General features: G+C 45.9%; 1 protein-coding gene across 3 annotated transcripts in view; it reads right to left on the bottom strand.

Annotated features, from left to right (window-relative positions):
• Positions 1-14,638, bottom strand: part of LOC121459395 (sodium/glucose cotransporter 1-like) — a 61,111-nt gene that overhangs the window by 21,430 nt on the left and 25,043 nt on the right. For all 3 annotated transcript variants that reach the window (XM_041669103.1, XM_041669104.1, XM_041669105.1), the window contains exons 6-7: positions 2,108-2,213; positions 916-996 (exon numbers count right to left, since the gene is read on the bottom strand). In XM_041669103.1, the coding sequence (XP_041525037.1) occupies positions 916-996; positions 2,108-2,213 (187 nt within the window). The remainder of the gene's footprint in view (positions 1-915; positions 997-2,107; positions 2,214-14,638) is intronic.

Here is a 14,638-nt window from a genome sequence, read left to right as displayed (position 1 = left end):
AGTAAACATAAAAATCAAAATATTTCTTCTATCTCTTCATGACAGCTAGGATTTCCAATGCTGTCTTTATCAAGAAATGATCAGAGATGCCAGCATTGAGTGAACAATTTTTAAATTGTTCTAAATGAAAAAAAATCACCCATCACCAATAATGCATAAACTTTGGCCTTTTAACATCACTTGTGTGCAGGATATAGTTTCAGCCTGCAAACACGGCGTGTGAATCTGTGTGACTTGCCGCATTAACTGCATTCATTTTTACCCAGGTTCTCTGCAAACACAGCACCGCATTACCACGGGCCTACACTGGAGACCACTGAATCAAGCTATAGGGAGAGAACAGGGGGCAATTCAAGTATTCCTTGGGTCTGCTCCAACAAGGGTGCTACAGGGAAAAGGTGATCCCATAAGGATTGCCAGACAGGGCTGGGCCACTGCCCTGAGCTAGACAAGGTGTTATGGGATATTTGTACACTGTGTGAGGATATATTGCTGTGATTGGTTTAATAAAGAGTCAAATGACCAATATCTAAGCAAGAGAGGTGGGTGGGATTTCTGGAGCAAGAGAGAGGAAGAGGAGGAGGAATCCAGGTACACGGATTATGCTAGGAGATGCAGAAAAATTTGGGCATACAAAAATGGAGAGGAGGTTAAAAAAAAAAGTCACATAGTAAAACATAGATTAATAAAAGCAGATTAATTTAAGTGACAAGAGCTCGTTTGGGGCAAGCCTAAGATAGACCAAGCTTTCATAATTAACAATAAGTCTCCATGTCATTATTTGGGAGCTGGCTGGTGGGACAGAGAAAGACTGGTTACGTCAGAGCAGGCAGGCAGGCCAGCCAGACTTACTCTGTCTTCTCAGAACTCTATACCTCTGCCCCCACCTGCTTAGTGAACCCCAGCCCCATTTACCAAATCCAGTCAGGATACAAGACCCCACGAGCATGATTGCTGTCTGCAAGGTGTCCGTGTAAATCACCGCTGCCAGGCCCCCTAAGCAGGCAAACACAATAGATCACATGGAGCGTACGATGCCCTCCGGCTTCTTTTCCTACCCACCACCCTCTCTTCTCCATAGTGCCCCTTCTGAGAACCTCCGCCCCCTGCCACCACCACCTCCTGCCTTTACTCCCAGGCTCTAATCCTGCTGCTCAGAATTGTTTCTGGCCTTCGCCTCTCATGAAAATACCTACATGGCCTGGGAAAAGGGAAGACACCTGTCTCTACCTGAGTGGAAAGTACTTGTTGTGAGCTTAATGCTAGGACATGGCTCACAAAGGAATGTTTGCTCTTTTTGACTCTGTAATGGTAGAGATGGAACCCAGGACTCTGTGTGTGTGTGTGTGTGTGTGTGTGTGTGTGTGTGTGTGTGCCTGTCTGTCTGTCTCTCTTTCTCTCTCTGAATCTTTCTCTCTCTGTGTTTGTGTGTGTGTGTGTGTACACATGCATGTGACAGACAAATGTGCCAACTGTAAATTACATCCCAACCTCTCTAAGGAACGTCTTATCTTCAGGTATATCGGGCACTCAGGTGCCCAAGGAACAGCAAGTCCCGCTGTGGCTCCTCCCCCTTCCTTCCTGCAAAGAACATTTGTCTCTGCCATCCTCAAATCTTACTCCGAAACCTCTTTGTATATCTTTTGTCCACTTCAAAATGGTTTCCAATCTAGTCACACTACATCTAAGGCTCCCAAGGACCCCGTACCTGTTTATCGCTCATGCTTTGTGTCTCCTCTCTCCCCGCTACTTTGCAGTAACCACCTGTTTGGTACCTGCGGGCTCGCCTTGCTCCCGATCCCCGCCCCACCCACTCCTGCCACCATTCTCCCTTCACTTACATTTTTTTCACCTAGCATGTCTCTAATTGTCCTAGCTTTGCCACTTTGCCCACAACCTTCAGGCTAAGCTCTCCCGAGCGCCTCTGAAAGGCTGTCCTGACGTTCCTCCACCCAGCACGGGAGCTTTCACGGAACATTCCACATGGCTTTCCACGGAGACCAAGAAAATAGCCATTCTCAGACCCTCTCTCCTCATCCCCTCACAAGTCTAACCCTGCCTAACCCCGAGCCAGACTGGAGATGCCGATTCGCTTGAATGGACTCACCTGTGATTGTATAAAGGGCGGTGATTGCTAGTAGGATAAAGATGGCCAGGTAGATGTCCAGGCCCAAGGCTAGGTTGATGAACAGAGCTCCAGAGAAGATGTCTGCCTGGAAGGAGAGAAGCAAGGCATAGGCAGAAGTGAGAGGGGTCATATGGTCACAGGGGCCATTTTTGGGTTCCCAAGCAAGCTATATTCATGATAGCAGTTAGTAGTTCACAAGAAAAAGGACTCTGCGGTTAAAAAAAATCTATTAAATGCTAGCGTAAACTAATTGAAAGGGGCTTTTGTACCACACAGCACCCCTTGGCCTTTAATATGGACCACATGCTGTGAATACCTAGCTGAGGGTCATGGGACAAGATGCTTCCCAAATAGAGAGAGAGAGAGAGAGAGAGAGAGAGAGAGAGAGAGAGAGAGTCTGTCGGCATCCACCCACCACCTGCTGCCCTTAGCCATTTTTTGACTTGTACACACACATTGGTGTGCACGGGTTTATAATCTCTGTCCCCAAAGCAAGTCTGAATGTTTCAGATCTATGAGTGGGAAACCCAGCCCCCACTCCCCGCTTCTTCAGCGAGGTTTAATTTTACCTGCTTGGCCCAAAAAGAGTTCATTGAGAACATCAAGTGCCTCTTGCATGTTACTACTGCTCCTGTGTACATTGTCTGGTGTCATTTCAGGGGACTTGTCCCTTGTCACTGGTGAATTCACCGTGTTCTTTACCCAGTGAAGAAAAGCCTTCAAGGCTTTCCTTGCCTCTAAGATAAAGCTACCTGGCAGGAAGGTATGCAGTCGCTAATATGAACCAGCAGGAGGCACCAAAATATCGTGTTACAGGAAGAACACCATGCCCATCAATCTTGGTAAATCATTTTAGATCTGCAGGTACCGAAATTAGACTTCTCCTCCGGGAGTGTGTGCGGGTGTTTTGTTTGTTTGTTTTTGTTTTTATTGCACATAATTGAATACATTTTAGGAAACTGCAAAAGGAATCCTGTCACGCTCCAAGGAGAGGTCAGCATGGTTGGACTCAGCTCTCTTGCAAGCTCCCCATTATGGCTCCCTTCCTCACTCCATTGCAGTTGCTCAGTGCCCTGCAGTGTTCAGGCCCCTACCACATCCTCTGCACTCTGCTATGGTTTCAGTGTGTCCCCTAAAAGTTCATGAGTTGGAAACATAATGCCCATATCCATATGCTGATGCTGTTTGTGAGGCTCTGAGGGGTGGGGGTGATTAGGAGTAAATGACACCAGGAGGGCAGGACCACCACAATGAGATTACTGACTTTCTAAGAAGGAGGAAAGAGAGTCCCCATGTGGTAACACAGCCAGAGAGCCTCACCAGCTGTGGGCACTTGGTTTCCAAAACTGTGAGAAATCTCTGCTCTTTATAAATTTCTGGTTTTACAGTGGCAACGCATGCTGGACCAAGATATCCACCCCATGGGATCTCTCTTGTCTCCTGCCTTCACTGTTTCCCCAATACCAATCCCATGGCTATGTGCTACAACTTGAGCCCCACCCTCCCAAGATAGGGTCCCACATCTTAGCTCTAGCTCCAGTCTTCTCAAAGCCCTCCTGCAAGATGCTCTCACCCAAAGAGACCTACATCATCATCATTCCTGGTGAGGAAGGACAGACAGAATGAGGAGAGAAGAGAGGGGATGGTGAGTCACACACACACACACACGCACGCACACACACACATCTACAAATGCACACAAGTGGTGCACACGCGTGTGTGTACACGTGTGTGAAGCTGCTTTTAAGTGTTAACTAATATAAGCCTTATTTTTATAATATGCCATGTGTCCAACAGAGATAAAGGAAACTTTTGTGCCAAACTGAAAAAAAACCTAATACAAACTCTTCCTCTTATGAATTCTCTCCTTTGGACCCCCAAATACCAGGATTCCTGCTAACAATACCGTAGCTAACTGAATACAGCCAAGCAAACCCACCTTAGCGCTAACTGAATACAGCCAAGCAAATCCACCTTAGCGCTAACTGAATACAGCCAAGCAAATCCACCTTAGCGCTAACTGAATACAGCCAAGCAAACCCACCTTAGCGCTAACTGAATACAGCCAAGCAAACCCACCTTAGCACTAACTGAATACAGCCAAGCAAATCCACCTTAGCGCTAACTGAATACAGCCAAGCAAGCCCACCTTAGCGCTAACTGAATACAGCCAAGCAAGCCCACCTTAGCGCTAACTGAATACAGCCAAGCAAACCCACCTTAGCGCTAACTGAATACAGCCAAGCAAGCCCACCTTAGCGCTAACTGAATACAGCCAAGCAAACCCACCTTAGCACTAACTGAATACAGCCAAGCAAGCCCACCTGGCCTGAGGGCTCTGGGTTTTGTTTTCAGTTCTTCCTATCTGCCTCAATTTTCTGTTTCCCTGTGGATTTTCCCCCTCTTCCTTTCCAGGGAATTTTACAGCTTACCTAGGGTTGCCACGGGTGTGTATTATTTTTATACTAAAAAGTATTGACATTTGCTTGTTTCTGTCTATGCTTTTGGGGTTGCAGTGAGGCTGAGATTCTCGAGTCCGCTGCTGGACCCCACAGAGATCGTGCATTAATGTGAAAGCACAAACTGCCAAGCAAGGTTCAAATCTTGTGGTATTACAAGATGAAAAGTTAAAACTTCAGCAACAGGAGCTGGAGGGGTGGTTCAGTGGTTAAGAGAACTGACTGTTCTTCCAGAGACCCCATTTTCAATTCCCAGCACCCACATGGCAGCTCACACCTGCCTGTAACTCCAGTTCCAGGGGACCCATTTCCACCACCCAAAGTTGCCAGCGTTCTGGCAAAATGCCTGGCTGCCCTAAGCGCCGGCACTTCCGGGTTCCACGGCCACAAATGGGCCATCAAGCATTCAGGCAACCTACACAGCCACCCAGGGTCCTCAAGTCTACGTGATCTACGTACACTCTTAAAAAAATTCATAGTTGTGTGTCTTGTGATCTGTAATCACACCTGTTAATTTCAATGGTGCCAAGACTCCACCGGCTCTCCTGCCCCACTCAACGAGGGTTGGGACCCTGGACCGGGTTGTTCCACAACTGCCCATATTCCATCTGCCAAGCTGCTGAATTCCGTGCACAACACCAGTACTGTTGGTGAGTTCCCCATTCTGGTCAGCGTAACCATTTCCCTGAACCCAAGTAATTGACCATTGGTTGTCCGGCAACCCTCTAGTGTTCTTCACAACAGGGGAATGCCCCCAGCCACAGCCTCCATGGCTACAGTTGATCCCTTTGCTGACATTCATCTCTGGTAACTCCCCACAGCTGAGGACTGGGATCCCATTTCTCATCTTGGACAGTTGACCTTCAGGATCCTCTGCCCTGGTCCCCAGCCCCTGCATTGACAGCGTTGGGGCAGCTTGAACCAATCACTTGCTCTGTCTCAAGGACACTTGTAGACAAGTTAGCTGTTGGGTCTCATCTCTCTCTCTCCCTTCCTTGGCTATGGGAAATAAACCTTCTGGTGCTCAGTCCAGCCTCTCCCCTGGGATGTCTTTCGGAGACCCTAAAGCCCCTAAGCTTAATGCCTTACTTACAGACTCCTCAGCTTATCCTCCTTTGCACGAAGAAATGGCCTAACAATAGGTAACAATCTAAAGTGGCCGCCTAACAGCACCTTAGATCCAGCTATTCTGTGGGAGCTTTCTAACGTCTGCCAGTGAACAGGTAGATGGAAAGAGCTCCCATACGTTCTAGCCTTTTTCTATTTAAGTTCTGCGCCCTCTGTCGTTGCAATCTGTTCAGCTCACATATTCCTAGCTATGCCATCTAACTAGAGGAACACCCCACTTCTGTTCTGGACCATGCTAATGAACCCACAATTTCCCGACCTCTCCAGCTCTTCCCCTTCCCCCAGCAACTTTTCCTCCTCCCTGTTGTCATGCCACTGCCTCCGCTCCACTCTGGCACCTCCTTTCACCCCTCCTCTCACGCACTCTCGCGCTGCTAAGGAACCTAACCCTGACCAAACCAAACAAGCGCAGTTCTCCCTTTGAAAGAGGTAGCCAGTGTGGAGGGGCTGGTCAAGGTACATGTCCCTTTCTCACTCTCAGAACAAAAACTGGGTTCTTACACGTCAGATTCTACCTCTTTCATAAAACAATTCCAATATATTATCCAAATCTTATAATCTCACCTTTCATGATATTTTTATGATCCTAACTAATAACCTACTTCCTGAGAAGCACAAGCAAGTTTGGGAGCAGGCTAGCATGCATGCAGACAAGATTCACCAGACTCATGCAGCCCACCTCCCCTATGCTGGGACTGAGGCAGTCCCCAAGCAGGACCCACACTGGGACTACAACACCCCAGGTGGTTTAGCTAGAGATCAGTTGAGACTTGCTTTCAAACAGGTCCCTGTCAGACTGCCCTCAAGCCAGTAAACTCCTAGGACAGGCAGGAAAAATCCTCAATTCTTGGAACCCTCACAAAGGCTCCCTTGCAGTACACGAATTTAGATCTGGAGAGCCCAGAGGGCTAACACTCCTCATGACCAGTTTCTTTTCCCAGAGCTTCCCCTGCATTAGGCCTAAACGTAAGCTTTTGGAGAGAGGCTCCTTGACCCCATATGCAGAAGTCTTAAGGCTGACTTTTAAGGTGTACCATGGAAGAGATTATAAAGCCTGTAGACAAAAATGCCAAATGCTGGCCAAGGCCGTCCAATTGGCCATGGTGACTACCCATCCTGCCCGTGCTGCTCCCTGGCTCCCTTGCCCCCTCAACTCGGGGCTCAAGGGCCACCGGGCTTATGTTTTAAATGTGGAGAAAATGGGCATTGGGCTTAGGCGTGTCCTAATCCTTATACTGAGACCGTGTCCAAAGTGGTTTGATTTTACTCATATGCTCACAGTCAGACAGGTTAACGATCTCCTGGTTTTGGTAGATACCATGTCTGGGTGGATTTAAACATTTTCCACTACTCTCTAACAAGAGGGCCCAGACAGTTTCTGATGTCTTTCTCTGGGAAATTATTCTCCAGTTTGGAATCCCAACCTCTTTTTCAGTCAGATAACAGCCCAGAGTTTAACTCCCAGATCTCTCAAACTCTAAGGCTCTTAACATTCCCTGGCATTTTCATATCCCATACCATCCTCAGTCCTCAGGGAAGGTAGAACGAACTAACTGCTCCTTAAAAAATATTCTTGTTAAGATGTTACAGGAATTTCACCTTGGCTGGGTAAAGCTTTTGCCTCTGGCTCTTTTCAGGCTCTGGACCCTCCCCAAACGACCCTTTTCAATCTCACTCTTTGGACCCATGTATGGGTGGCTGGTTCTGACTCCCGGACTCTCACCCCTCCCTGCTCACCTGCTCGCCTGCCCACCTGCCCGCCTGCTCGCCTGCTCACCTGCTCACCTGCTATTATTGCATAAAACCTCTTATGGGATTTAACTGACTACTCACTACCCCAACCATGCGTCAACCCCTGTCATCTCCAATTAACATTGGAGATCTCTCCTCCAGACCAGCACCCCACATCCCTTTCCCCTAAATGACAGGGCCCCTTTAAGGTAGTTCTTGTAACTCCCACAGCTGCCAAGTTTGAAGGCCTCCCTCATTGGATATACCTGTCTCACCTCAAACCCTTTACTCTTCCACCTCGGGACACCTGCTCCTCGTATATATGGTAACTCAAATAGGGCTCTGTTCCAGAGAACACCAAGATGGGCTGCTTTGTCTCCAGTTCCAGAAGAATAAAGTCTCACCACCGTACTCAGCTCTCCTGTACCAGGAACTCCATATACTCTCCTTTCTGATTCCCCCTTTTCTCTTTCTCCTGTCTGCCTTACCAATTTCTCAGTCTCCAATGACATATTCAAATTTCCAATTAACTGCTCAGCTGTTGTTACAGGGACCATCCTTAGCTACAGAGCTGGAGGTACACACATTGTCAGATGCCCAGGTGGTAAGGAAGAGTAACAGCCTGGGGACATTCACACCCCCAGACTCAGAAAGGAGTCTCACAAAGTAGATTTCAATATAACAGGTTTGTCACGGACTGCAGCAGTGTCTCCTGGACGTTAAGGTAATACTGTGATACTGTGATGCTAAAAGGAACAAGTGCCCTAAGGTTTGCTTAGGTAAACATTAATAGGTTTAATTAATAATTTGCCCTTCTCTCCCTCCTCTCTTCTCTCACTATATAGCTTCCATAATCTTAACACTAACCGATAAAATCCTAATAAGTTATGCCAACATTATACTATCATAACCATGAGCTTCTTAATGTGTTTAAAATTTATCTCTTTTTAAAAATGTAAACATTCTCATAAGCTCCAAGGAGCCAAACTGGATCCACCTGAACAGACCAGACGCACCCAGGATAAGTATCATTTAGCTTCTCCCTGGTCTCTGGCTCCCTGGGAAATTCCTTCTTCATCTTGAGAACTCTGGGGAACCCCCCTCCCTCTATCTTGGGGATCCTCCTCCCTCAGTCACCAGGATCAAGTTTTTTTCTAAATGTAATCTGCCTCACCAGCATCTCATCGGGTCCAGCCTGCCAAGTGGACAGTTCCACAAAGCCTGGAGAACACTGAAGTAACCAGCTACCTCAGGACATGGCCAGCATCCCAGCTTTCTCAAGTCTCCCAAGATTTTGATGCCCACAAATCAACAGAAAGCAGTCTCAAGAGACCTGACGCCCCCATTCCTGCCCCTCTGCTACCCTTAACCCTCCCCCCAATTTTTATAATAAAGAGAGGGTAAAATGTTATAATTTCCACCACCCAAAGTTGCCACCTAGCCACCGCAAGCGCTGGCACTTCTGGGTTCCCCAGCTGCACGTGTGCCATCAAGTGTTCAGGCAAATGTCCCATACCCAGAAAAATAAATATGGTGTATGTTCACTTATATGTGGATGTGAGCTGTTAAGTCAATGATAACCAAACTACAATATAGAGAATCACAGAAGGCTGGCATAGAGAAAGAGACTGGAGGGAATAGAGAGATCTCCCCAGGACTGGAACAGGAGTGAGGAGAGGAAGGGGAGAGGGAGTTGAAGGAGGGAGTACAGGGAGAGACGACTGAAATAAAGGGGTATTTTGAGGGGTAGTATAGAAAAACAGTATAGTAGAATCTTCATTATATATATATATATATATATATATATATATATATATATACATACATACATGGAGGCAATATAAACAAAATTGCCAAGGAATGGGGATATAGAGTCCCAACTGGACTTCTCTTGCCACCAAATGAAATTTCCAGTACCAAAAATGGGTTATGTCTAATTGAGCTCTTAGCCAACGGGGTCCCATGGGAACCCCAAAATGACCCAGGCTATTGCCAAGGCTATTGCTCCCCACAAACTGAAGACAACACCTATACAATGCCCTGATCTTGAAAAAAGGGGAGATAGTGCCTACATAGTGCCTTCATCCCTATGGGCTTGTGTTCTTGGTACTGGAAGGTACGGCACCTGCTAGTAAAGGAGAAGCATGCGCAGCAGCGCAGCTGCAAACCTTCCACGTGTAAGGGTGCCCTGCCTGAATGCCAGTACTGTACACCAGTGCAACAGGGGCACAGAGCTTGTGGTTACTTAGGACCACTTCAAAAGATGGAACCCATACCAGACACTGCTTGGGTGACCAAGAACATGAGACCAGATAACCCAGATACCTGGGGAAAACCAAATACTACTTTCCTACTAAAAGAGCATAGCTATAAACTGGCTCTAAATGGCATTCTGCTATACATTCATAGACGAGAGCCTCACTCAGCCGTCTCCATCTGCAGTATATGAGAACAAATACAAAGATCCACAATGGACAACATGCAGTGACTGAAAGAAAAGAAACCCTTCATCATAAAGTGGATGTCTCTACCCAATCCCTGCACTCAGGGTCTAGGGAACCCTCAGAAGAATAGGAAGAAGAGTGTAGAAACCAAGGGAGATGCAGGCCACCAAGGAAACAAGACCTCCTAACCAACAGGATCTATGTGCCCACATGAGCTCATGGAGACTGAGGCAGCATGCACAGGCCTGCACGGGTCTGCATATGGTGTCCTAGAACTGAGAGACGTGCTCCATGACCTATCCCTAACCCTGAAGCTGTCTCCAATTGATAACCACTTAAAATGAAAATTCAGTTGTCTCCAGAGCCTCCCTGGGAAAGCAGACTTCTCCTAAGGGTGGGCTGCATGCCCAGCAGTAGATGGCTGACAGAAAATTAACTCGACAACGTCTTTGGAGAGTCCCTGTCTCGTAATGTCATGTCAGGGCTTTTTCTTTTCTGTCTCTCCATTTAAATTTGTATCCCTTTCATTTTTATTTAGTCATTCATATTTTATCCCACAGGCACTTGGCATGTATATCATGGTTCAAGTTCTGGGTTCTTCTGGGGTTCCTGGGTGTGTGAACAAGTGGCTTCTGTGCCCATATCTGTTTCTTGTGCCTTTTCCTGGGCTCTTTTCATTCTGTTCGTTTGTGTTGTCCTACTCCAATGTGTTTATTTTTGTTTTATCTTAATCTATTATATTGTTATCCCTTAGGTGACTGTTTTAAAATAAGGCACAGAAAGGGCATGGAGTCAGAAGGGAGAGGACGTGGAGAAGAACTGAGCTGGGAGGAACAGAGGGAGGGGAACTGGAATCAGGCTGTATTATGTGGGGGAAACAATCTGTCTTCAATAAAAGAAAAAAACAGGTGGATAAAGGTGGATAAAGAAAAAAATGCTACATTTAGATAATGGAATAATATGCAGTTGTTAAGTTAAAAGGGAATTCATGAAATTCACAGGTAAATAGATGGAGAAAAAAAATCCTGCGTGAGGTAACCCAGGCCACAAAAGACAATATGGTATGTATTCCCTTATACATGGATGTTACCTTTTAAACATTAGGCTAGGTATAGAGTAAAGAACCAGTGTTGGGGGAAGATCTCTCAAGTTAGAGAGAGATGGAACAGGAGGATTCAGTGGAGAGGAGGGTAGAGGGTAGGGGGAACGCAGGAAGGGACAGTTATCACTAAGGGCCATTTGTAGTACCACATAGAAACTGACTTCATAAAAGCTTCTTAAAATATATAATATATAAAAGAAATGAAGATGGAGTTGCCAAACAAAGGGGGAGAGAAAACCCTAACTAGCCATCTTTCACTACCAAGTGAATTCTCCGTGCCAGGAACGAGTTACATCTTATTGTTAGGCAAAGGGGGCCATGGAAATTCCTGAGCAACTCAGGCCACTGTCAAGGCTGTTTATCGGTTTCTCTCCAAAAACTGATGGCAAGGTTCTATTCTAGAAGAAAACATCTACACATCTCATTGGACATGGAGGAGTGGAGCTGGAGACCAGTGAGAGCTTTTGTCCTGTTGGTAGGGTTTATGGTACTTGAAGGCACTCTGCACTCTACTAGAGGGCAAAGGTAAATACCAGCCCAGCTACAAACTTAGACCTGCAGTGGTGATCCGCGTGCATGACGTGTTGCAGCAACGGTGGGACAAGGGTTGTGGCAGTAACCAACCACTGAGGTTGGATTTGAGCCCCGTTCCACGAGATGGAACCTACACCCGAAACTGTTGAGTCGCCAAAAGCCTGAGACTAGATGGGCCATGGAGCTAGAGGAAAACCAAAGACTACGTTCTGCTGAAGGAGGGTAGCAGGAAAAGGACTCCGAGTAACATTCTGCTGTGCCCATAGATCAGTGTCTCACTCAGCCATGGTTAGAGACGCTGCCGTCTGCAGTACCAGATACAAAGGCCCACAACTCACAATGTGAGGACAGTCAGAGACTTTGGACTACTCAATCCTAGATGAGATGTCTCCATCAAATCCTCCCCTTGGGGATCAGGGAACTATGTGGAAGAGGAGACAGAAAGATTATAAGACCCGGAAGGGCTGGATGATGTCATGGAAATAGTTTTCCTGGACACAGTAGAACTGAAGAACTCACAGCAGGAATGGTTCAACATATGCAAGTAAATAAATGTAATAAGACACATAAATATATCTAAAGATAAAAAATCACATGGTCATCTCAATAGATAAAGGAAAAACCTGTGACAAAATCCTATATGCCTTCATGGTAAAAGTCCCAGAGAATGTAGGACGAGAGGGAACATACTTCAACATAAAATCTATATATGGAAACCCCACCATCAACATCATCCTAAGCGCAGAAGAGCTTGAAGCAATCCCATGAAGTCAGAAATGAGACAGGGATGTCCACTATCCCCACTCCTTTCAACATTGTGCTTGAGGTATTAGAAAGTGAAGAGAAGAGAGCCCATGAGGTCACAGCCCTTCACCAAGAACTACAGGCAACTGAGGGATGCAGCAAGGAGATAGTCTTTCCCAAGGTAAAGAACTCCAGTTGGTTATCTAAAACCAGATGATCAGTCTTGATACACACCCACAAGTAACATTCTACAGACTGAGCGGGTTATATTTAGGAATAAACACACACACACACACACACACACACACATATATGCATGTCACAACAATTAATGAAAGAAGAGGCCATGGATGTGAGAGGGAGCAAGTGTGTGTACATGGGGAGTGGCTAGAGGGAGGGGAGGAGGGGGAAATAATGCGATGATGAAGTAATCTCAAGGATAAAAAAAAGGTCTTAACAAAAATGTGATTACAATTAAAAATAAATCTAAAACAATATATTGAAAGCTAAATGATCACTTTTCTGGACTATTTTCTACACAAGCAAAAGTCATTTTGAAGAAAAAATTAGGAAAATATTAGAAAAATTTGTGTATGTGATTTTAAAACAAATAGCACAGAAAGTTATACATTAGAAAGAAACACCCTGGTCTTGGGAGGCCATGCACACACAGCGAGCTAACAGCTCCGTCACCAGATGCCCTGTGGTCCTGCAATCCCCTCCTAGAGTGGGGAACAGGGGGCCCTGTAGACATCCCCTCTGGAGTGGGGAATGGGGGACCCTGCAGACATCCCCTCCTGGAGTGGGGAATGGGGGACCCTGCAGATATCCCCCTCCTGGAGTGGGGAACAGAGGGCCCTGAAGACATCCCCTCCTGGAGTGGGGAACAGGGGACCCTGCAGATATCCCCTCCTGGAGTGGAGAGCGGGGCACACATAGTCCAGGCCATATGTATATGACCCTTCCCAAAACTGGAACTGTTTGAATTAAACCTAGGAGCTTTAAAGCTTTTTAAAAGTTTCTAATTAAAAATGTCAAATGTTATAAAGAAAACTTACATTTCAAAGTCATCATTGCCAAAGTTCGTCTGCCTTTGTGATTCTTTAATACTCTGCTGAAATATGGGTATCAACAACAAAGCTCTCTACCCTCCGACAGTTTGATTATGGAGATAAAAACTGGGAATTACTTATAATTTAATAGTTGGGAGCTCACCAAGGCCAGCTGGACTATGACTGAAAAAGCATGGGATAAAACTGGACTCTCTGAACATGGCGAGCAATGAGGGCTGATGAGAAGCCAAGGACAATGGCACGGGGTTTTGATTCTACTTCATGTTCTGGCTTTGTGGGAGCCTAGCCAGTTTGGATGTTCACCTTCCTAGACATGGATGGAGTGGGGAGGACCTTGGACTTTCCACAGGGCAGGGAACCCTGACTGCTCTTTGGACTGGAGAGGGAGGGGGAGAGGAGTGGGGGGAGGGGAAGAAGGGTGGGAGGAGGGGGAGGGAAATGGGAGGCTGAGAGGAGGCTGAAAGTTTTTTTCCTTTTCTCAATAAAAAAAAATAGTTAAAGAGGGGAAAGACAAGACATGTGTGTGTTTCTATATCTGTGTGCTGTGTCTGTCTGTGTCTGTGTGTGCATGAGCACAAGTATGCACGAATGCATGTCCATATGGTACTGGAGGCTGAACCCAGGGCCTCGTACATGATAGGCAAGAGCTCTGCCTCTGACCGATACTGGGCTGCTGTGCATGTCCTTCTCGTAACTCTATAGACATAATATGGACAAGACCAAAATATGAAAGTGTTATAGATAAATTATAGAATTATGGGTATTTTCACTGCCTAAAATTCTTCTTAAATGCCATTATTTCTGTACACTTTCAAAGATGGTGCAGAAACAATAAAACAATAGGTTCTTAACTGATACGAGATGTTTATGTATATAGTGAAAATATGGAATCATAGACTGGAAGACTATATCAAGACAGTGTTCACATTTTAAGAAGTGGACTGAGATCAAGGGTAGATACCACTAAGTTCTGATTTGTTTCTTTATTAAATAATTGCTTAGATAAATAAAGTCTGAGTGGTAGATATTAAAAAAGTATGTGTCATATTATTCTTTGTACGTTTGAAGTGTGAAATGTTTGGGGTGGGGTTTTTCCACTTATAAACTTGGGAGATGAGTTAGAGAATACACTGCCAGCCTTGGTATAAATGTCTCCTGTATCCTCACTGTGTCTCATAGGTCATCCCAGATCACTCCTTTGCTAAGATTTTATTTGCACTAAAAGAGAGGACAGGAGGGAGGAACAAAAAAAGAGGAAGAGGAAAATAAAGGAAGGGGAAGGAAGAAAGAAAGAA

This window comes from Microtus oregoni, unplaced genomic scaffold, assembly GCF_018167655.1.
Source record: "Microtus oregoni isolate MIOR12 unplaced genomic scaffold, Mior012 000019F_ref0000042, whole genome shotgun sequence".
Taxonomy (NCBI): Eukaryota; Metazoa; Chordata; class Mammalia; order Rodentia; family Cricetidae; genus Microtus; species Microtus oregoni.
This window is presented reverse-complemented; position numbering and strand designations above follow the sequence as displayed.